The sequence below is a fragment of the Opisthocomus hoazin genome, chromosome 15, assembly GCF_030867145.1.
Source record: "Opisthocomus hoazin isolate bOpiHoa1 chromosome 15, bOpiHoa1.hap1, whole genome shotgun sequence".
In the NCBI taxonomy this organism is placed as follows: domain Eukaryota; kingdom Metazoa; phylum Chordata; class Aves; order Opisthocomiformes; family Opisthocomidae; genus Opisthocomus; species Opisthocomus hoazin.
Genome location: NC_134428.1, coordinates 26,029,860 through 26,052,650, shown reverse-complemented (window position 1 = coordinate 26,052,650; position 22,791 = coordinate 26,029,860). Strand labels below are relative to the sequence as shown.

The following is a 22,791-nucleotide window of genomic DNA, read 5'->3' as shown; positions in this document are numbered from 1 at the left end:
TTTTCCCATACCGCCCTGTAAAAGGCAAAGTAGGATTCCTACCTCTTTAGATCAAGCAATATATTTGTATTTACAAACACAAAGTACAGCAAGAAGCATTTTAGAAACGTGACTACCATGGCTAGATCTGACAGTTACCACAACACTGCTGCAGGGACATCTCTCTACTCGCTTCAAAACGCTTAGACTGACCCCTGAAGCTCCATGTTTTCAAAAGTTATACGGCACTAGGTGGAGGAGCCAGGCAAAGCCAGGAACTGAACGGTTATTTCCACACACAAGTGAATCTGTGTACCTCCTTCACCTGCCTGGGAGCAGCCTACAGCACCCATGCCAGAACCCATCTGCTCCTGTCGACACAGTGCCTGCCTCCCCCCAGCTGCTAGAGTAACTGTCCCTTGTAACCACATAGTTTGCAGCTATTTTAGTAGGGATCCTGTAACAAAAAGACTCGTGGCCCAGTATCCCCCACGCACGGCAGCGCTGATACACACCATCGTCTTCACTCCTTTCCCCGGTCAGCTCTACTGATTCTGAGAGCGAAGCCAGAGACGTGCGGCGTGACGACGCTGCCGAAGCAATGCTGGGCTGCTTGCTACCAGGAAGACGGCTGACCCAGTGCTCGCAGAGCGAGGAGCTTGTGGAGCCTGCAAGGAATTGGGCACAGGCATCAGGCCAGTAGCACCGCTGCAGAACACGTGAAACCTTGAAGGCCACAGAGTCAGGTTCATACTGCACCGCACTGGCTTCGTCAGACAGCTGGAGTCTGGAGCTGGCCCACACAGCCACAGCATCCAGGCACTGCCGAGGGAATCAGCCTTTACTCTCATGAAATCGTTGTGGTCAGAAGCGAAAGGCAGAATTGCACTTGTCCCGGTACGCACCGTGAACCAAAAGAATCAGCGCGACAGCAGGCAGACACGGGGCAGTCCTTGAGCTGCCACAAAACCGCAGTGCAAATCCTTTCCGCTCCGACCGCAAGTCACCAGGCCTGCATCTGCCTCCAGCTCACCCTGGAGTCAACCATCGCATTCAGCTGCTGGCTGCCCGCCCAAGACCCCGGGCACTGCTGGAGGGAATGAGCTGTCAAAACCAGGGCGTAAAGATGTGGCAAGGGCAGCTCTGAGCACAATTACCACGGAGGTGGAGAGGGGTCCCCCCACCTCCACAGCCTCTTTGCCACAACTGGCCTGAACTCCCACGTTTCCCACGGCCTCTGACGCACAGCAGCAGATCCAGACGAGCCTCACTGAGTCCTGGGACAGAGAACGGGGGCTCAAGCAGAGCTGGGCAGGAAATTCTCCACAAGGACAAACTATCCATGAAAGACAAACGACAACCACTCCTTGACAACGCCAGCGGGGCTTACCTGCCACAGAGCTGTTCGCGGACCAGGACGGGATTGCTGTGCGTCTCTGGTAGAAAAGAATATAAGCTGTCTGCTTGCAGACTTCGTTTTCAGAAAGCTGCTGAACATCACTGTCATCAAAGCAGTACCACTGGCCATCAACTGAGTTTTTGCAATATGCTGAGAGAAAACACATTACTGTTAGACCTTCCTCACTCCTACTACTCTGAGGTCTGCTGTATGATAACTTATACTTGAGCTTATCTGCTCCGATGGCCTCGGAGGAGGATGAAAGGAACAGACCGATTCACGCAACACATCATCTTCCAGTCTGACTGGCAAGATGGAGGCCTGAGACCACCAGGATACAATAAACAGCTGAGTTCAGGGTTTTCTTTGCCCGACGCTACTGCTCAGAACAAAACACCATCCGGGGCGGCTCCATTCACTTCATGTTCTGTTATCTGCAGCAGTCTGCCTCCACCAGTGGATCTCCTTCTGACTGAACCCACCCAGGACAACGCAGCCCAGAGACGTGCATCAGAGCAAAATCAGACACACACATTTTCTGGGCTGCTGTGGGAAGTCATGCAGATCCCTAGAGCCACCAAGCAACTGTGTCTATCTCTGGGTGCTCTGGGAGCTGCTGGAACAAGCAAAGAGGAGTTCATAAACTGGCTGTGCACACAGGGCATGTGCAAATACCTCCTATGTAAAACAGCCTCTTGCAACTACAGAAGTTCTGCGCTGAGTGGCTAGTAGCATTTCTGAAACATGAAAGGCTGGCTACATTACTCTGAAGGAAAGAGAGATAGAGAAAGGAACGTACAGTAGGACATTTGGGTCAACTTTGTTCCATTCCTCAAAGTCATAAAAGCTACCCCTCCAGTACTACACAGTCAGCCCTTGTTAACTGGGTTAGGTCCTTTTGTCAAGAAAAATGAAGTAGTTACGGACACTCAATAGAAAATATAAACTTTTTCTTTCTGAAAGGATCTAACATACACACTATTGCAGGATACTTGCCTGTATAGTGTCCCCCTTGCATGGTGCCATGATGATTGCAGACAGCATACAGGTCATAGATGTAGTCCTCAGGATCCCTCCCGAGGCCGTAAGGTCTCCTCCAGGGTGACCAGTGAGATGGCAGACTCCAGCTGCTCTGACTGCGTTTAACAACATGAGGAGTCATGTCCAAGCCACTCAGGGGGAATTTAACCATGTTCTGAAGTTTCATCCTTCGGTCTCCTTCCTGCATAAACAGAGAACAGCATGAGCTGCAGTAGCAGTGAGGCCACCATGCTGGGGGAAAACAAAACCCAGGAGAGGAATGCATAGGGCAGAAGAGCTGCTTTTGAAGAGATGGGCACATCAGGTCACTCCCTGCCTGAGCAGCAGTCCTCCAGCATCACTGCAGACATCCTTACCTGTCTAAACCTTTTGAGATGTATGATGAGAACATCAGGTAAGGTCCAGAGGCTCAGTGTGATGCTACCCTGCTGCAGCTGCTTGCAGTGTGGGCATCGCCATGCGTCATCTGGGGCAAGCTACAAGGAAGGGGCATGAGCAGGTATTAATTTCCAAATTCCAAGGCCGCTTTCACTACACCACCGTCCCTCTGCTGCCCCAGGCCCAGCGCAGACACTAACCCGTGCACCCCATCCACCTCCAGCATTTACCAAGCTCACTGGAAGGGCAGGGTTCTGACAATGCTTTTCAAAATAGTGACAAGCAAACAGACACGTGCGCCTCACGCAAGAGGCACTTCCCACTGCAGGACAGAATCCAGTCAATGCTGCTATGCAGAGAAGCTGTTTCCACCTTATAAACTCCAATCCCTTTGAAGTGCGGGAGAAGAAAAAACAAAGGCAAAAAGCAGGCAGGCTTGGCAGCCCAAGTAAAAGTATTCTCACAAGAAAACCCGCAGCAAAGAAAGAATCAGAACAGAAAGACCACCCGTGCACTTCGAATTTCATCTGACACCTGGCTGCCCTCTGGAAACCCTCTGCCTTCCAGTGTCCCAGTGTCCCAGAGTTATAAACTGCAGAGACTTTCACTGTCCACCAAGGAGAATGTGCCTTTTCAAAGACGAACATGACATGCGCTTCCCTCCACAGCCCAGTGCTCAGAAAACTCAGAAGCCAGAGCGCTTTAAGCTGCCAAACAACCTTTCTCTCACCTCTGAACGAAGCAACAAGAGAGGCTCCAAAAATACTAAAGCTCAATCATGGGTCCGCAATTCACCTCTAGGACCATCCCTTTTTACAGCAGATAAGGGACCTCTGGCAAAGAAATGCAGATTGCTTATGTGTTCCAGGCAAGGGCCAGACCAGACCTGTCTCTAGGTTGCCCGGTCCCTCCTGCCACTTCAGCCTCCTCACGCCACGAGCTGAGCTGGAGGAGGAGAGCGGCCACGCTTCTGGGGAACGGGGCTCAGCAGTCCCTGCGCTGACACTCGGGGGCCCCACTCCATGGGGGATGCCTTGAGCCTGCTCCAGCCCTGCTCAGGCATGGAAGCACACAACTGCTCCAAGACAGAGCAGCAAGCTCCCACGAAGAAGCCACGCTGTTCTAACTCTTGGTAACGCATGCCAGAAAAAGACATTGCTATTTCACAGGGAGGAAACTGCAGAACAGAAGAGCAAGTTCTCATATCGACATCTGGGGGGCAAAAAAACCCCTTTCCCCTCACTGCAGAGGAACTCTGTTAGCAGGACTGGTAACTAGCATGGTGTTACAACTTTCTTCTCCGATCTCAACAAATCAGGGTTTGCAGAAAACAGCTACTCTGCCGAGTATGGGAGTTCAGGCAGCACATGGACAAGCCAGACCCTGCGTCTTGGTGACTACACAGCCTTGTCCCTACCTGTTCCTCTTTGGTGTACAGTTGGAAACACTGAGATAAAGTGCAGGTCTGAGGTTGATGATGAAGCTCTCTCTGCTGGCGGACGCTTTCCGAGTCTGGAATATATTCCTCTTCTGTATTCACAAACAAGCTGCATTCGGGAGACAACACATTTACCAGCACAGCCACCCGCTCCCCAGGCTGCCAGGAGCCCACTGAAGGTACAAACAGCAGCTCCTTCCTGGACTTGTCCCACCACACGTGAGCCAGGGCTGGCTGGCACGAGACCCCACCAGGGCAACACAACGGAACGCAGGGGTGAACACCTCAGCGGGCACCCGCTCCCGCTTAGCTCAGACACAAAAGGGTACCCACTGCCCACAGACTCTCACGTGAGTACGATTTGCGGGGGAAGGAGCCACAGGCGAGACGCCTGCCCCGTAACACAAAACCCCGACTACAAAGAAAACTACTCCAGCTTGGAGCAAGGGTACTGCACCCAGCCACAGTCTGTCCCTGCAGACAGGGCACAGGGGGAGTTTCTGAGGGGGTCTCATGTTTGCTGAAGGGTGCACAATTCAGACAGGGCCAAGCTCCCGATGTGAGCACACTTCCAGGCTTTCTACTTCATACTTACTAGTCCTTAGTTTCTTTGTCCCATTCTACCACTAATTTCACATGAGCAGTTCCCCCCTGTCCACATGACTTCAATGCCCTGGAGAGAGGAGCAGACAGAAGTTAGACCACCTCCCAGTCTGAAGTCTATGTTCTCTTTTACATGCATGTAACTTCTCTCCACCAGCCCTTCATCCCTCCTCCACTCCCACACAGCTCAAGTTTGCAAAGAAGTAAAAAGAATTCATACAGCAAAGAACATAGTAAAGCTGGCAAACTCCATTTACCAAAGTATATTAGTTCTGTAAATAAATTCATACTTCTTTACAGAACAGGCATCTGCAAAAGTTTCTAAAGAATAAAAGTCACTAAAAAAAAAAAATGGGGGGAGTAATACTTTCGTTCTCTCCTCCATTTCCAAGGAGAGGACAGACTCCAGATGGCATGGCACACAGCTTGGCAATCCTCACACAGCTTCCTGAAGCCACTCGGTCGCTTCCCTGACGTCCGTTCCACACATTCACACCAAGACTGTCCCTTTCTGCCTGGCGACTCACCACGTTCCCAGGTGACAAACCTCTCGCCACTCCTGGAGCGAGGACCAACTCACCTTTCCACTGTGGGGTGGCAGAGGGGCCGCTCCTCCTGAGGTAGCAAGTACGTTATGCCCACAACAGTGACCACTCGCAAGCTGAACGGGCAAACCTGCAGAGAGAGGAAAAGCCACCCCAGTGACTCAAACCCAACTCACCTACGTGCAGACCTGCTCTCAGCACCCGCCGACACGCACTTCAGCCTAGAACGGGTGTTTTATACAAGAAAGCAAATGCACAAGGTCTCAAACATGCCTAGGACAAGCAGCTAACAGAAGGGTGAGGTACAGCAACCGAGGCTCTGCACCCAACAACTCCTCTACGGCGACCAGAGGGGACATCCCTCTTCACCCCTCTGCTCTCAGAGAGAGTCCTCATCAGAAACACGCAGTCCCTAAGAAATCATTTCTGCTTTTTAGGCAAACATCACCGACCAGTGGATTTCCAGCGCAGACAGCAGCACTAATCTTGCAAGTACTTCTTGGGGCCAAGGAAGGAAGCGAAGGGTGCACCTTCTTCACCCGAACAGTCTAATCTGACTGTACCTTTCGCAAACAGACAAAAGTACCTAAGAGGTGGAATATCTGACTTCGACATTACTACGCAAAGTACTGGGAAGCCCTCACTCCAAAGAACTGGCTTCCTCTTCAGCTCACGTCACACAGAGCTGGAAGTCTCAAACCAGACGAAGCATTTGCCTCACCTGCATGCAGGCTGCTGGCCGCAGGAAATACTGCATCTTCTCCAGAATTTCCTTCTGCAGAATATCCCAAGCGATTGTTTTTTCCAAGTGCAACACAAAGGGCAAGCCAAACCTACAGGAAGGAGCAGCATTTGAGGGAGCAAGGAAAAGGTTATCCTGTTCGGCAGTCAGATCCCCAAACCCTGACAGTGCCACTCTCCTCCTCACTCAGCACCTACAGAGCTCGGCATGCTTTGGGTGAAACTCCCCAGAAACAGGCATTTAAAAACTTGTCTCTGGAGCAGAGGTGCTTAATTCCGAGGAAAGCTGTAAGGGCTGCCCATGCAGGGGCCCTTTTTGACCAGCTGCAGGCCTGCTCCATGCTCAGGCGGCTTGCTTCAGGCCGCAGAGCTTTGCAACCACTATCTGGCTGGGACAACCTTTTGTGAAACAAACCTCAGCGGCTGAGAGGGTTCTCAGCCCACGGTTGGTACAAATGCCCGTGCCACGGTCGTTTCTCACTTCCCCCACCTGCTCCTTGCACTCCAATTAAAAGTTTCCACACATCGCAGGATCTGGTCGGATGTACTTGCTGCTCTCTGAAACCAGACAGCTCTGCAGAGAGCGATACAGCCTTCCACCTGGTCCGCACTCACCACTTCCCAGTAACACCGGCCTACGTGAAGTCTGCCAAATTTAGGATGGTTTTGCTGCACCTAACGCAAGCCAGGAACGCAGGGTGCCGCTCCTTCACCTTGTGCGTTCACCACACGGTGAGTAAAACCCAGGGCAGCCAAGGCAGCAGCCAGAAGCACCCCCGACCAGGAGCTGGCAGTCACCTTTTGCTCTGCTGTCCAGTGCACGCTCTGTTACACACCAGCAAGACAATCTTGTCGGTTGCTGCTGGTTTAGTAGAGGACTGTTCCAGTTTTCCAGACTTCACTGTTCCTTGAGAATAAGCTATCGTTCGGGAGTGTTCAGTGCCACTTTTCAAGTTATTCAGGTTATTGTTCACATGTATTCCTGAAAAATTTGGAGAAAGGAAACATTTTGTTATGTCATTTGCCTTTAGTGCCCTGACACGGCCCAGAAACCCTCCTTCGGCTGCAGAGGAGCCGGTCAGCATGGAATCAAGAACATTTTTATTACTTGTATGAAGGCTTCAAAGAGCAATTACTTTTCATAGTGATTATTTCTCTACAGAAAGGAATCCTACGCCAGCGCTCACCTAACTGATTTTTCACAGTAATTTGTACAAGTACTTATAAGCTTTGCCCGCCAGAAAAGCTAAAGTGTCAGAAACCCTGCTTGTTACTTCCAGTAATAAAATTTGCCTTTGATTACGCTCTGTCTACGCAGGATGCAATTACTCCCTTTCCACTGAGAGGGAGACGCAGAGAAGCTGAGCCTTTTGAGCTTCGAAAGTGTTTGTTCATTGCTGAGACTGTTTATTCATCACTGGTAATCTTATTTTAAATAACACAATTTCAGTGGCTTCATCTGGTCCCTAGCAGTTCTTTAAATTAATCCTAACAACAGATTTCACATCAAGCCAGCCTGGCCTGCAGAATGAGCCCTGGGAAGACGAAGCAAGGAGTGTACATCGCTGCTTGATAACCTCCCAGCCGACAACACCACTCAGCCTGCTGGAACGAGTCTGGACAAAGTCAGAGTTGAAATCAATACACCAGAACATCAACTACTTGTGGGACTTTTATTCTCAAGTATATCCTTTTCCAAAACAAGCCTCCCTCACCCAGTCACCTCGGGCGGGCATTACTCAGAGTTATCGACTTACCTCTCTGACTAAGGATACCCTCGGGCCTAAATATCTCCGGGGTCTCAAAGGCGAAAATGCAGTCGCTTTCATGAATGGTGTCCAGGTCATCAGTATCGCAGAAGGAACGATGAAACCCATCGTAGTACATCTCTGTCAGCACGATCTGGAGTCAGCAGAAGCAAACCAGAACCCATTAAACTGCCTGTGCCCGGTCCAGCTGAGCTGCCCCGTCTCTCGACCAGGACTGTCCTGCCACAGGACGGCACTCCTCAAAGCATCCCGGCATCGGCCAGGAGCAAGGAGGAGGGAAAGGGGCTGCCATAACGGAGAAGCTGGGGTAAAGGCAGCGCGTGGAGAGTCTTCTGTGGGGTCCGCCAGCTTTCTGGAGCTCTCCCCACAGAGGAATGCCCTCACTGCCAGCGCGCAGAGTCGCCGTGTGAGCAGGCAGCAGGTCTGCCCGCTCCGCTGACAGAATCACAGAATAGTAGGGGTTGGAAGGGACCTCTGTGGGTCATCTAGTCCAACCCAGCGTCGCTGGGTTTCAACAAGCCAACGCACAGAGAAAACCACGATCCAGATGACCACCACCCCGCTTGCCCCCTTCCGTCCCGGGCAGGGAATCTCGGTTTCTACACACCCAACACGGGCCGGAAGGCCGTGCCCGCGGGTGACAAGGCCAGCCCTTACCTGCTCCGTGGGTATCTTGGTCTCTGCGGAGACAGCCTCCCGCAGCCTGGCCACCGTTCCGGAGATGGGCACCGCCACCCCGATCCGCATGCAGTGCGAGCACTTCCCCCGGTACACCACGGTGACGTAGAGCGGCCTGCCGACAGCACGGGACGCAGCCTGAGCCCGGGCCGAGCGCAGAACAGTCTTATGGCACTCGGCTGCTGGGCAGAGCTGCTCCCGGCTGCCTCCCCACATCCCGTCCTGGCTCCCCACACCCGGCTCTGCCTCCCCACATCCCCTCCCGGCTCCCAGAGCAGCCAGCGAACGCCTCGGGAAGAGCAGAGGGGCAGCTGCCTGCCAGGGACCCTTCCCTGGAGAGCCCACCCAGACTCCGCTCGCTCAAGGAGTCTGTGACACTTCTGAACCAAGTGTGACACAGTCACGTTTAACACGTCCTTTCATTACTTTGCTCCGTGGCTTCTTGCACCCATACAAGTTCTCTGCATCCAAAATATCAGGTGAAGGAGCTGCTTATTTATACAACAGGTAGTTTTGCGGTGCATCTCTGTCTTTGCTCTGAACTTTTTATCTGGATTTTTTTTTTCCTCCTTGAAGCTTTTTTCTTTATTGGCAATAGCTGTTTTTCAAAAGAGCAAAGTGTTTTGCGGGAAAGCTTTCAACTTCATTTTTTGAAATTGGAGTGATCAGTGAGACTGTTCTAAAGTAAAAAAAGTGTTTTATCCTTTTCCCCTTCTTTAAATTTAAAATGCTATAAATTAAATCAAAAGCAAAATATTTTGGTTATCTGAATCAAAGCTATTTTTTTTCTCCCAAAAATTAATTCTATAGGAAGTTAAGGGGGGGACAGAGGGCCATTCTGAAACAATTAAAAGGCTCAATTTTCCAATTTACCTGCAAAATAAAAAAAATAAAGCCCCATATGGTCCTATCTATCATTTTAAAGACTTACCAGAGAGATTTTGCTGACTTCTCTCTTCCTTCTGTAGCAAATTAAACAACACTACACGCATGGAAACAGCCAACGTTCAGTTCAAGAGAGTCACATACCGTGTATGAGGCAACGGAATCGGCAGAGAGATGCAGAGGAAAGGGTCGAAGGTGTTGCTCTGCTTCTGGCAATGCGGGCACGTCAGAGAGGACCTAGTGCAAACAGCAGGAGCAGGGCAGAGTTACACCTCATTTCATCAGGAACGGATAAATCACCCAATCGCTACCAGCAGACTTCGCATGTCAGCCCGGCTGCCCCTTTCTGCTCTTCCTTCCCCACAGCTCTGCGCAGAGGCTGTACAGACACAGCTGCTGTAAACGATGGGCTCCTGATCTCCAGATCCTTTTAAAGTAATTAGTCACAAAGTTCATTACAGGGCATGCCAGGAAAAGACTTCACTCCAGACACTGAATTTGGCTTTTAATAATTAATAATTCCCCAACAGCAGCTCCAACACAGCAGGCCTGGAAGGGCTTTCTCTTTGCAGAGACGGGAAGCAGACCGCGACCGCCAGCGCTGCAGCCGCACAGATCTCTCCCCATCAGAAGGGAGAGACTCCAGACAGCGCACCTCTCACCTTCAGAATTACCTGCACCTTACACTGGCTTTGTGATTTATACCACGCTTCGGGTTTCTCCCTTGCAAAGGAAGCCTTGGCAAATACTGGGGAGAAAGCCCAGCAATTAAAATTCTTACAGCAGCACAGACACAAGCCATCAAGGAACACTGGAAATTAGGCTGTTATCTTGCATTAGTTCCGAAATCAGACAGCTCCCTTGCCAGGAAGCATGGGAAGCTCATGGGAAAGCCCTGAAGGGACAGTGCAAGACTCAGCTCGGCATCCCCCAGGGCAGATAACAGGCACTCTGCAAGGCGCCGGCACCCGCAGCTCCCCAGCAGCCTCCCGGCACCCCCAGGCCTCGCCACAGGCTCCCGCCTCCATCACCAGGGCAAGCCTCGCAGCACTGAGCGGTGCCCAGGCTTCGCTCCGCTGAGCACTGGCAGGCAAAGAGCTGGTACATACTGTGGATTTTCACAGAACAGACCAGATTTCAAGTAGTAAAACTCTCTCCTCTGGAGCAAGATCTTAGTTCAGATTCCATTCAGCAGGAATTCAGAAACAGCTGTTAACCCTCCGACACCAGTCTCAACTGCACTGGCAGCTAGCGTCACGGTAGAATTATACCAATACATGCAATAATGCCTCAAAATTTACAAAACATCGTACCTGTACTGGGCTTGAAAGAGTTCCTGCACAAAAGTACTACTGATCGGAAAGGCTGGTCCCTCGAGCAGCACGTCATCCTCCAGCGGCGGCTGAAAGAGAAGAATAAATCCTAGGAGCACAGCCAGGCATGGAGACGTACAGCACCAGATCGCCCCGTGCTCCTAGTCGAATCGGTACCCTCCTCACCCAAAACTACCAAAAAAAGTCCTACGATTTTTAAATAGCAAGCGCACCCTGCTCACACAGGTGGGCATGCTTGGGCAGCCCAAGGCAAGGCAGCGACCCCACACCGACGATGTGCCTGACAGCCCCCCCAGCTCTTGCAGAGCAGTGTGTGACCATTCACAAACGATTGCACTGGGTAGCACTTGCCAGGGGTTCACAAAACGGCTAGTTACATTCACAGGGTCAGAAACAAGCAGTATTTCAACCCAAGCTTTTGTTCCATCCAAACTATCGGGGCTGAGAAGCGAACAGGGAAACCCAGTGTATTCAGCAAGACTGTATGCAAGGTCACAGCTTCTCTCCCACGTTGGCTCGAGGAAGAGCCCTCACCTTGAGCGGAGGCATGCTGCTGTAATTCACGACGTTGTTCAGATCTTCGTGGACTCTGTCTAGAAGCCAAAGCAGGAACTCCTGCGCGTCGTGCTGGGCATTCCCACGGTACTGCATAGCGTTCTTGGACACAATGTTCTGCAGAGACAGAGACGGCGTGCAGCGACGGAACGAGGATGGAGCTCTTCCTCCACCAAGCCCTCACAGCCGGACAGGCGCGGCTGCCAGCGCACTCCAGGGACTGCCAACAGCTCCGGCCGGGGCGCTGGGGACGGGACAGGACGCACCACTGCGTGCGGGACCCCGCGCCCCTGGAGTGAACGCTGGTGTCTCGCTGGGCAGAGCTGCCACCTGCTCTCCGAACAGACCTGAGGGGTTACGGCAGTGGTTATGGGAACCTCGTCGTCATTTAGACAGAAATGCTTACAGCAAGCTTGGGACTCAATTAGATGGGATGAGCAGCAAAACGATCACCCTACAACACTTTCACAGAAGTCAAGAGCAAGGCAAGCTCACTTCAGTGCAGCGACGACAACGACAGGCAGTACCTCCCATGCCAACACAGAGCGAAGGGTATTTGTCATCATACCCATCCACGTACCACAGGGTCTGACACTGTTCAGTTCCCCAAAGCTGCTTGTTAAGCAGACATAAAGCAAGTATTTAATCTCCTAATGTCCACTCACGCTGTCTAGCTCATTTCTGCCCTGGTGAGGCAACAGATTCCCCATAACCCAGATGCACATACTCGACGCTAATACAGGTATACAGCTCCAGGCACCAGCCAAGACCAGCACATCGAAACTGCAAATGCTTCTACAAACTGCTCAGCCCAACACCACGCAGACAGGGCAGACTGGCTTTGCACCAGGCACCCTCCTGAGCACATAAGCAGTACGGTCACCACATCATTTTCTCCACTAGGTATCAAGTAGCCGCCACGCACAGCTTGCTCATCCTCTGCACCATCTCCTGCTGCCTTGCCCGAAACAGAAAACGTGCTTAGGACAGACCACTGAGCAGGAGGAAAAGCGCCGATCGCACTGGCACCACACGCAGGGATGAGCCACTGTCCCAGCGTGGTCGGCACAGCTTTCCCCTGTGCTGGAGCAAGCACAAGGAACCGAGGCGTCACAGAGCGACCGACGCCAGAGCAGTGCGGGACGGGACGGGTGCTGCTGGACCGGCAAACTCCAAACAAGGGAGGACCCAGACAGGCATGGGTGCCACGTGCACAGCTAGCACTGCTCTGGATACACGCTAAGAGCCTGGGAAATGCATCTAATTTACTCTTGAATTTCCAGAAAAGCCATCCCAGAATGTCACCAGTACACCCAAGGAATTTGCTCAAACCTGTTTTTCTTCTGGACACAAACAAGCAGGGCTTGAAGCTCACGAGCAACCAAACTCTGCTCTTCACAGATGTATCCCTGCCCTGCAGCTCTGGAGACACCTTTCACAACGCTGAAGCTTGCACTGAGCCCTCCCTCCAGGCCACATGTTCCCCTTCCTCAGGACAACACCTCCTGCTCCCCAGCAAGCCCACGGGAGCCCACACCAGGGTTTGCTTGGGCAAGGTTGTTCCTCACCAACCACCGACACCAGGAAACGCTTTCTCTGCTCCAAGCTCTCTGATCTCACTGTCACCCCCCGACACCCGAATGGCCGGCCAGCACGCGTCCCAGCGCTCCGGGGGACACGGCACAGGCTCTGGAGCACGGCAGCCAGGCACCGGCGTTTGGCAGGAACAGTCTCTGGAGTAACGCGCCGTGGTGGGCTGCCGAGCAGCCGAGCCAGGGCTCCCTCCCGAGCAGCAGCTGCCACCGCTGCCGTCGAAAAGCCAGCAGGTTCTGCTGCTTCCAGGAGGCCCCAGGCTGCAGCCGGGAGAGCCAGCCTGCTCCTCCTGCCGCTGGTGAAGCAGGGGGGACCTTCACCTAACACAGGGGCACGGTCAGACCCCCACGCTCCCACCCCACCAACTCTAACCACCAAGCCAACACCAGGCTTCTCTCCAAGCAGCAGGCTCACAGCGACGCTCCCGTCGGCCCCACGGCTGTCCCCCCACCGTGCCGTGCTGCGACAGCCGGAGAAGCCACCCCGCCTGGGACGCGCCCCGTGCGCGGTGCCGCAGCCCGTCCATCGGGACCCCTGCGGGAGCAGACAGAGCTCACGGGACTCCAACCCGGCTGCGCAGTCCCCAGCGAGGAGCAGCGGCACCAGCCCAGCCCAGCCCGTCCCCACGGGGCAGGGACCGCGCCGGAGGGCTGCGGCCGCCCCGCCGCCCCGAGCTGCGCACCCGCACCGCGCCAGAGCTCCTCCGTGCCTCTGATGGGACCTTGGAACAGACCTGAGAAATGAGGTTGGGCTGCTTGCTTTATCCCTCTGGAGAATGGGGTCACCAGAAGGGGGGGTGAAGAAAAAGACAGGAAAGGACCGGTAAACATATACTCTCTATCCTCTATAATCTGCCCACCTGCCTCAACGCAGCAAAATATGGGAAAACAGGAATAATCTGCTCATTACATATGCACAAGCCCTTCTGACAACGTATTTACTGCCCTTGCCTGCACGGGGACCAGCACCCGCCCACATCAGCTACGGAAACGCAGCTGTAAGCAAGCGAGCGGTCCACAGCACATGCCCACCTCTGCCCCACGCAGCGCCAGCCCAGCACGACCCTGCTCGGGGCTCAGCGAAACGCAGGCCTGGGACACTGCTGTAAGCCCAGGAGAGAAGTCTGAAGCAGTCTGTAGGGACTGGAAGATGAAAGGGGACCAAACAGCCTTCTTCGCTCCCAGTTCCCGTTACGCAAAACGGGATCCACTGGCGGGGAAAAAAGTGACCAGACTTGACCTGCACGGAAACAGGCACCAGGAAGGGCTCAGGAACCCAGGCTAGTGTTTCTTATCGCCTCTCTCCCAGTGTCACCAGCACATCACTCCAGTCTAGACCCTCGCTGGCTTTTACTGACGTGTGCTCCTGGTGACGTCTCACCCTACAGCGAGCCACACAAGCCCGTAACACCCCGCAGCAGAGCGCCCCGGGGATTCGCAACAGCCACGTGCCTTGGGCTGTATCTGTGTCATTCCTCATCTCAGAGGCTTCTCCGTGATCGCTGTTCTGGTTTCCTCAGCGTTGTCACAGCCTGAGAGGACCCTGGATGAGGAGCTGCCTGTGCAGACAGGTCACAAGGCGCTGGAAGCGATTCAGGAAGCACTACAAAACATCAGATGCAACTCACTCACAAGAGCCTCTGCTACAGAAGCACTCCAGCAACAGCAGCGCGCTCCCAGCGCTACTCCTGCTTCCTGCCACCGCCGCTGCAGGTGGGTTTGTTGTTACCTAAACCTCTGCGACGTGCTGCGTGCCATCCCTCCAGTATGCGCCCAGATGCTGGGGCAGCAAAGCAATCCCAGACAGGCAAGGAGTAAAGCAGGAGCAACAGACACGCAGCGCAGGTCTGTACTGAGGAGCGTAATTAAATCCAAGTGAGGGATAAAGGTGCCGACTCAAACGATTTCACAATTTGAGAAGAATACCAGGAACTCCTAAAGCGTAGCGCCCACTCAGGGAGATGGCTCGGCAGCCAGACGCAGCCCCAGACGTCTCCCTGCCCGCAAAGCCAGCCCTCTCGCGGGGGCCCAGGGCGGTGGGCTGTAGGAACAAGTGGTGGGGACCCCACAGCCCTGCGCAACAGATGGGGGACGGCAACCTCCGGCACGCCAGGCTGGCAATTACTGCTCAGCTCTGGTGACAGCTGATGGGCAAGGACACCAAGCGAGCACGCATCTCATCGTTAAGCCCTGCCCACCCTGAACCTCTTCATTTTCCGTGCCCAGGGGCCGCAGTCCGGCCCGGCTCCGCAGCTGCTCTGGCCCCAGCGCAGGGCTGACGCGGCTCCGTAGTCCCCAGGGATGCAGCCCGGGGGACACCCGCACGGCTCCGGCAGACACCTCGGTGTAAAGGCACAACCGCAACACCCCCTCCCCAGGATACCTGCTCAGCCACCCCGGCTGTGGAAAGATTACTCTACGCAAGGGTAGGCATCAGCCAAAACATAACCTCAGACCTCCTCTCCTCTTTGGCTCCTGAAGTAAGAGAAGGCAACACCTCCTTTCGCTGGTGCTGCTCACGCTGAACCCACTGCAGTGAGACAACGGCAGCTGCAGCTGGCTGCAGATACAGAGTTAAGGAGCAACTGCTTTAAAACACACCAAGACACATCAAAACCACCACATTTACCAACCCCCACGGGCTTTAACCCTCTGCTCTGCTGTGAGGGCGGGTGGTGCATCTGAGCAGACCCCGGCCGCCACTGCAGGGTATGAAGAACGAGAAGGGAACGATCCTGGGGGTCAGAGATGGGAGACACCAGGCGTGGGTACGGACCCTGACACTCCCCCCAACACCCCTCCAGGACCCTGCAGCCGTGCCCCCCCGGCCCCCTTCCTCAGCTCCCCCCAGCACCCCTCCAGGACCCTGCAGCCGTGCCCCCCCGGCCCCCTTCCTCAGCTCCCCCCAGCACCCCTCCAGGACCCTGCAGCCGTGCCCCCCCGGCCCCCTTCCTCAGCTCAGCCCCGGGGCGAGGCAGGGGAAGGAACGAAACCCTCCCTTCCCCCAGAGGGGCCAGCACGGGCACGCAGGCACCCGGAGTGGAAGTGGCACCATCAGAAGAGACAAGAGGGGGAAAATCACAATTCCGCATCGATCGCACACACTTATCTAACCCCCTAATGCAAGCACCCTACAACCAAACAAGTCCCTGTCTGTCTATAAAGCAGATTTATGGCAAAGACGCATTATCATTATTAAACTTTCAGTGGGCTGATAACAATCATTCATCTATCGCTCTAAATAGATGCAATAAATAAATGCAAACTGCTGAACTGCTGGCCTCTCCTGGGCTGCTGTTATTGTTCCAGAGCACAAAGGCAGCTCAAGGAAAAATGTCAGTCTGCTGCGTTCCAGCGTGCCTCTGGTAGGAAGCAGCTGTGGGAAGGTTTTTGTACACGAACGGATGAAGGCAGCTCATTAGAGACCTGACACAATGACACACGTGAGCAGGAAAGAACGGCTATTCTTTATCTTTCACTGCACATCAGCAAGTTATGCTCAACCAGATTTTTTTTTTTTTCCTTTTTCAAATCCCACAGACATAGTTCTGTGTTTGGGCAACTTTGACAGCAGACATCTCATCAAGAGCATTTATCTAAATGACTCCCTCTGCTCACACACAGAAACAGCAATTTCCCCTTTCTGAACCAAGATATTCTTCTCTGGGGAAAGCAATCCCTGGGAAACAGTTCGGTTCCGACCTTCTGCTCGCCCCAGCCCGGGGACAAGGCCAAGGCCAGCAGCGACCCTTGGCGCAGGTGACGCTGCCGGCAGGACCACTGCGCTCGCTCCCGCTGCCAGCAGACCTGCAGGGCCCCCAGCCCTCGGGCACGCCAGCACCGCTGCAGAGAGCAAGCAAACCAGGGAGGCTCAGAGCAGCGAGCCTCCCGCTCCCCGGGGCCGCCCAGGGGTGCGGGGCTCCGGGGACAGGGCACGGGGGTGGCACGGGGCTCCGGGGGCAGCCAGCCAGCCCCGGGGCGGCACCAAACAGCTCCCACAGAGCGGGCAATAACCACAGCCGCTCAGGATCCCACTTCAGAACGCACAAACCAGAGCAGCAGGGCCGAGCGCAGCACGCCAGGACCAGAGCCGGTTCTCCACCGCGTTTCACAAGCCTGGACAAGAAGCATCACCCCACCAGCCCCTGCCTGACTCCTGCCCCGCGCTAGCAGCTACTCCGGTCCTTTCAGGCTGAAGCCTTAATTAATGCTGATTAACACCTTTCCTGGACACATAAGGAGAGAGCGAAGCTTGTCGGGACGACACTGCCAGGGCCGCTGCGCCCACACAGGGCTCCCCGCAGGCACCGACGGGCAGAGCCGCTGGCAGCTCCCCGGCACGGCCGGGCACAGCGGGAGAGGGCAGAGGGCTCGCAGCCGGGGCCAGCACCCTCCAACGCCTCTCCCACGCAGGGCACGGACCCGGACGCGAAAGGTGGCTTGTTGTTCCCAAACGGGCACGCTCCTTCCCAGGCTCTTCCCAGGGGCACGGTCACGCCTGCCGGAAGGCACTGCCAGGAGTCGGTGCTGACTCCAGGAGAATTCGTCCTCATCAACAGCAGAAATCAGATCTTGTTCTACAAACCAGCTTTGTTCTCGTGCTGTGCTAGCCGAGGGATGTGTGGGACTCAGAAGAGCAGCGGATGAAGGAACAGAGGAGTGCCACAAGTGTGGAGCAGCTCAGTGAAGGAGTCCAGAAACGCCAGTGGAGAGGACAGACGATCCGGGGGATCCCACTTCACATCAGCTGGCCCCGTTAGCAAAGCACAAGGGCTTTAGCGAGGGGGAGAGCTCACAGCTAACAGCCCCGGGTGCAGGACCGAAGGCTTCAACGCCCAGACCGCACCAAGCAGCCCCACGCTGAGAACTTCTGCCATTTATCTACAACAGGGGGTAAAGACACTAAGCGTGTCAACACTTTGCAGGAGCCCCTTCACGATTCAGAGGAGTTACCCACTAATTCACAAAGAAGCGACCAGCACAGCTGACAGACTGCTTGTCCCAAGTGCAGCATTTACCCCAAGTGCATTCCCAAAACACAAGCACCTTGAAACTGCAGCTACTACAAAATCTTACACTAAACACAGGTTTAAAAATAAATACATAAAAATGAAAGCAGCACCATTAACCTGGCACAACTATCCCTGCTCTATTAAGTGGGATTCATTCCGGGTTCAGATCTAATTCCGATAATCCAACTCAATCAAGTTACTACAAGTTTTCTGTATTCGCTGTACACGCTGCAGGTCATAAAAACAAGGCAGTCTTCATCTTGTTGGACAACAAAAATGCAACCAACACAGTTCCAGCATACAAAGCATCTTGTTAAGCACCGACATGCTTCAGCGTGCAACTGGCTTAGCTATGAAGAAAGCCTCAAAACAGAAAACAGCCTCACCATCCACAGGAGACCAGAACTCCAAGGCAGGCAAAGGCAGAGGATTTGGACAAGTACATAGAATTTTTCAAGCCCAATTAGTTTAAAAAAAAGTCCTTCTCACTTCAGAGCCCCATCAGCACCTCCGAGGGCCACAGACCGACTGCCCGTCACAAAGCGCGCTCTGTCCACGCCACCCAGCCCTCCCAGGGACCTCGCAGGCAGAACGGGACAGCTCCCTGGAACAAAAACAGCCGGCAGCACAGCTACAGCTCAAACAATAGATGTTTGTCACCACTGTCACACCATCACACAGGGGAAAGAGGAAGCGCAAGCTGCAATATTTGCCCTTCTTGTGAAAGCAGCAGCTCTGTTCAGGCAGGAAAATAAAAACCATTGAGCAATCGGAAGAAAACAATTGTTAAAACAAACTGCAAACGAGCACGGGACCAAGAGGAAAGTCATCCAACACGGAGACGCAAAACCAGCACCCACCACCCCTGCCACGGTGCTCCTGGGTCGTCCCCTGGGGAGGGCAGCCCGGGCTCCCCTCGGCTCCCAGCCCCGGGCTGCCACCGCAAGCAAACCCCTCTGCCTCCACGTCCCAGGCCGTTCCTTCCCTCGCCTTCCGCGGCCGTCTACACCCCAGCCGCTCCCCGGTGCTCCTCCAGCTCTCCGGCAGACGTGCTTCCCCACCCGCAGCAAGCCAAGCGCGCGTCCCCGGGCAGCGAAGGCCTCGGCGGCAGGAACGGCAGAGGGTACCCCCGACGGCCGGGGCACCTCCACCCGACGGCCGGGGCACCTCCGCCCCGGGGCACCTCCACCCCGACGGCCGGGGCACCTCCACCCCACTGCAGAGCCCTGCGCTCCCCGAGCCCCCCCCGGGCCCTTCGCCCAGCAGATCCTCGCCCCGAGCACCAGCCGTTGCAAACACTTCAGAGCGCGCTCTGCACAGACCCGCGCCGCAGACCGGGAAGAAAAAACCATTTTAAAGAACTTCTTGTGGCAGAGAAATGTGATGTTTAAATGCAGCCACTGGCAGAGATCCTTGCGTCTGAAGGAGCTCTGCCCGGAGACGATGGGCTCGCTGCTGGCGAGGCGAAGGCTGCAGCTGCCCTGGCATCAGCCCTCTGCCAGGCTCGCCCTCGCCCTGCGCTGACGAGACCGGCCGCTCCACGCCAACCCCTGCTTTCAGCTGCATTTGCCCTGGTTTCAGCAGCAGGACTACACGACTCACGAACCCATCAGACGGGTTATTTCTCAAAGATCGGCCTCAAACAGGAGAGAATACTACCAAACAAAACCAGCTAAGGGTAAGGAGCATCCAGAAACTCGCCCCTCCGAGGCCTCTGTCCACAAGCACTCAGAGACCCTCTCTTCGCAACGAATTTCCTCTGACCCAAGAAAAAAGCCTGCAGATATAAAAATGAGCAAGAGGACAAGTATTATCCTTGATCCTAAACTACGCTCAGCGCCTGCAGATAAGTATTTAGGAATCAGGAAGTGTGTCTGCCCGATTATATTGGGTGGCAAAAGAGGGGAAAAAAGCAAATAAAAAAAATCAACACACACGGGTTTCTAAGTATGCTGGCTCCAGAGCTTTTCGAGTACCCAACAAACATTACTGTCAATAACTATCACTGTTGGAGTGGAAGCGCAAAATGACCCTCCTGAAAACACTTTTCACCCTTAAAAAACCAAAGCGATGAAGACCGGGAAGGTTCTGGCCTCCACCCAGAACAAGCTTGGAGCGATGTGGTTCTCGTTCCGGGGAGAAGCGGCAGTCCCCAGAGTGGAAACGCCAACCTTCACCTTTCTCAAATCTGAGCCTGTTGTTTACCTCTTTAAATTAACCATGCAAGCCCGCTGCTGAAGAAAATTTTAATTAAGAATGCTGCATTTAATAGCAGGTTCAGGCTACTTAACTGTCTTTAGAGGCGTTAATTTACTATTACGAGTAATTGACCCCTGTGAGGAAACAGCGGAGTACTTGACATAATGACACAGTCGTTCTGCGGAGACACGGGCTGTTCGTGCTGCGCAGCACGGACGGGACCGACCGGGACAACGCTCCCCGCAGCCAGCAGCTTTCCAAAACCCTCCTGGGGACCTGGCAGGTGGAAGACTGATGGGCTCCCGCTACATCAGCCACGAGTGGAGAAGCTTTCGCTTACCGTTAGCGACGCCTGCAAACCAGCAAAGAAAGTTCCGCTGCAAAACCACCCAGCCTCGGATCACGGCCTTAATCGAATCTCCAGACCTGCTGCTCTTCCTCCTCCTGCCGCCCTCCTCCGCCCGCGTGAGCAGCGTACCCTGCCCTAGAAAGCGGTCTGCTTTCCCTTGGATTTTATCAGCTACGCTGGCGAAAGACAATTCTGCTTTCGCAACCTTTTGTTCCTGCTATTACTCGGGAGAAGCCCAGTTATCTCCCGCCAGAACGCCTCCGGAGCGGTGCGGGGTGATGGCCGAGGCGAGCGCCCGCCGCGCTGCCAGCGCCGGACCCGCCGAAGCCGCGGGGAGAGGATCGGCTCCCCGAGCCCCCCTCCATCAACAAACGCCTCGGAAAACACCGGAGCCGCACACGGCCCCTCCCTGCGCCAGGCGTCCTCGAGCGAGGGCACGCGGCCGGGCTCCCCGGGAGCCGCCGCTCGCAACGCGCCCGCGAGGCGGCCGGAGGAGGCAGAGGCCCTGCGCCAGCCCGAAGGCCGCCGGCACCGCGGGGGGCTCTCGGACACCCCACCGCCCGCCCCGCAGCGAGGCAGAGCCGGCGCTGGCACCTGCCGCCGCGCCCCACCGAACCCACGGCAGGGCCCGAGAACACGTGAGCTACGCTCTGCCGTGTCGGCACGCGTCCCCTCCGCAAGAACAGCTCCCCTAAAGCGAAGGTCTCCAGGTTAACAGGGTGCCAACCACCGCCCACCTCCACCCAGCCCAGCGTCGTGAGGTGCCAGGGGGCTGCTGCCACACCAGCACTGCCCAGCGTGCTCACCGTCCGGAGCGGCCCAGCAGGCCCGGCGCGCTCCCACGCTGCGTCTCGTTCCACCCAGCAGCATCGCGGGCACAGCTGAACGGCGGGGGCCGAGACTGCGGCCTCCGCCACAGCACCCCAGGGACGGGCGCAGGGCCCGCGGCGGGGCAGCGCGAGAGACGCCGCTGCCGGGGCGACCGCGGCGCCGGCCTGGGGCGGGAGAACGCCGCGGGGTTCGCTACGGTCTCGTCCTCCGGGCACCTCGCCCCAGACCCGCCCGGGCTCCCGGGCGCCGGGGGACGCAGCGCACCGCTGACCGGCTCCCGCGCACCCCCGGCCGGCTCCCGCGCTGCGCAGCCGCCCCTCGCAGCTTTTCCACCCGCGGCGTGACTGAGGTATGAAACAGCAAAATGGACGCCCTCCCCGGTGCGAGCCAGCGGAGCCACCGGCCGGCTCCCGGCGCGGGTAAGGAGCGGGGCTCGGCCCGGGACGGCGCAGAGCCGGGGACGGTGGCGCGGGCACGCCGCTGTCACCGGGCCGGAGCGCGGGGTCCGCGGCTGCGGAGGGGCCGAGGCCGGAGCAGCCACCAGGCGTGCGGCTGGCGGGGCGGGGGGGCTTCCCGCACCGCGCCCGCCGGCCAGGCCCCGCCGCGCCCCGGGGCAGGCCGCTCCCCGGCTCCCGGGCTCGGGGCGGCGGGGCGGGCAGCCCCGGTGGGACGCGGCCTCCCCCCGCCGCCCCGCTCACCTTGAAGTCGCGGCTGTGCTGCGGGGTGTACTCCAGCGTCCAGAGCGCCCGCACCAGCTGCGCCAGCTGCTCCGTCACCTCGCCGGGCGCGGGCGGGGGGCCGGCGGCGGGGGGCGGCGGCGGCGGGGGGGGGTCCGGCCCGCCGCGGAACTGCTCCAGCGCCAGGAACTCGGCGAAGAGCTCGGTGTTGCTGAGGCACTGCAGGATGGCGTTCATGAAGCAGGTGTTGCCGTGGTTGCGCAGCCCCGCCACGCCGGGCACGGCCTCGGGGCCGCCGGGGGGCCGCGGCGGGGGCTCGGGGCTGCGCGGCGGGCCCGGCGGGAAGCAGCTGCCCAGGCCGCCGGCCGCCTGCGGCGGGGGCAGGCGCGGGGCGTGCGGGCCGCGGGGCTCGGGCTCGCTGCTGTAGTGCGAGAGGGTGGAGAGGGTCTTCAGCACGCGGCTCATGAACCCGCCGAGCGACCGCCCGGACGGCGCCGGGGCCGGGGCGGCGGCGGGGGACGGGGGGGCCGGGGCCGAGCCCGCGCCGCCGCCCGCCGCCCGCCCGCGGAAGAGCCGCTTGCTGAAGGAGCGCTTCTCCTTGGCGCTGCCGGCCGGCCCGGGGCCGCTCACCCGCGACATGGCCGCCCGGCGCAGCGCGCATCCCCGCCCGGCCGCGCCGCTCCGCTCAGCCCGCCGGCCGCCGCATCCCCCCCGCCCGCCGGGCCGCAGCCGCCGCTCAGCCGCCTCCCGGCGCCGCCATGCCGCGGGCGGGGCGGGCCGCGCCGT

The 22,791-nt window shown here is 56.6% G+C and overlaps 1 protein-coding gene across 3 annotated transcripts in view; it reads right to left on the bottom strand.

The window, feature by feature from the left end:
• USP31 (ubiquitin specific peptidase 31) overlaps positions 1-22,644 on the bottom strand; it is a 58,744-nt gene extending 36,100 nt beyond the window's left edge. For all 3 annotated transcript variants that reach the window (XR_012765553.1, XM_075435917.1, XM_075435915.1), the window contains exons 1-15: positions 22,027-22,644; positions 11,325-11,462; positions 10,770-10,858; positions 9,601-9,693; positions 8,551-8,686; positions 7,882-8,026; positions 6,923-7,106; positions 6,105-6,216; positions 5,419-5,513; positions 4,831-4,908; positions 4,215-4,344; positions 2,776-2,895; positions 2,375-2,600; positions 1,370-1,528; positions 495-647 (exon numbers count right to left, since the gene is read on the bottom strand). Coding sequence is in view for 2 of the 3 variants with exons in the window: in XM_075435917.1 (XP_075292032.1) it covers positions 495-647; positions 1,370-1,528; positions 2,375-2,600; positions 2,776-2,895; positions 4,215-4,344; positions 4,831-4,908; positions 5,419-5,513; positions 6,105-6,216; positions 6,923-7,106; positions 7,882-8,026; positions 8,551-8,686; positions 9,601-9,693; positions 10,770-10,858; positions 11,325-11,462; positions 22,027-22,644 (2,476 nt within the window). In the remaining variant the exon portion in view is untranslated. The remainder of the gene's footprint in view (positions 1-494; positions 648-1,369; positions 1,529-2,374; positions 2,601-2,775; positions 2,896-4,214; positions 4,345-4,830; positions 4,909-5,418; positions 5,514-6,104; positions 6,217-6,922; positions 7,107-7,881; positions 8,027-8,550; positions 8,687-9,600; positions 9,694-10,769; positions 10,859-11,324; positions 11,463-22,026) is intronic.
• Between the last annotated feature and the right edge of the window lie 147 nt (positions 22,645-22,791).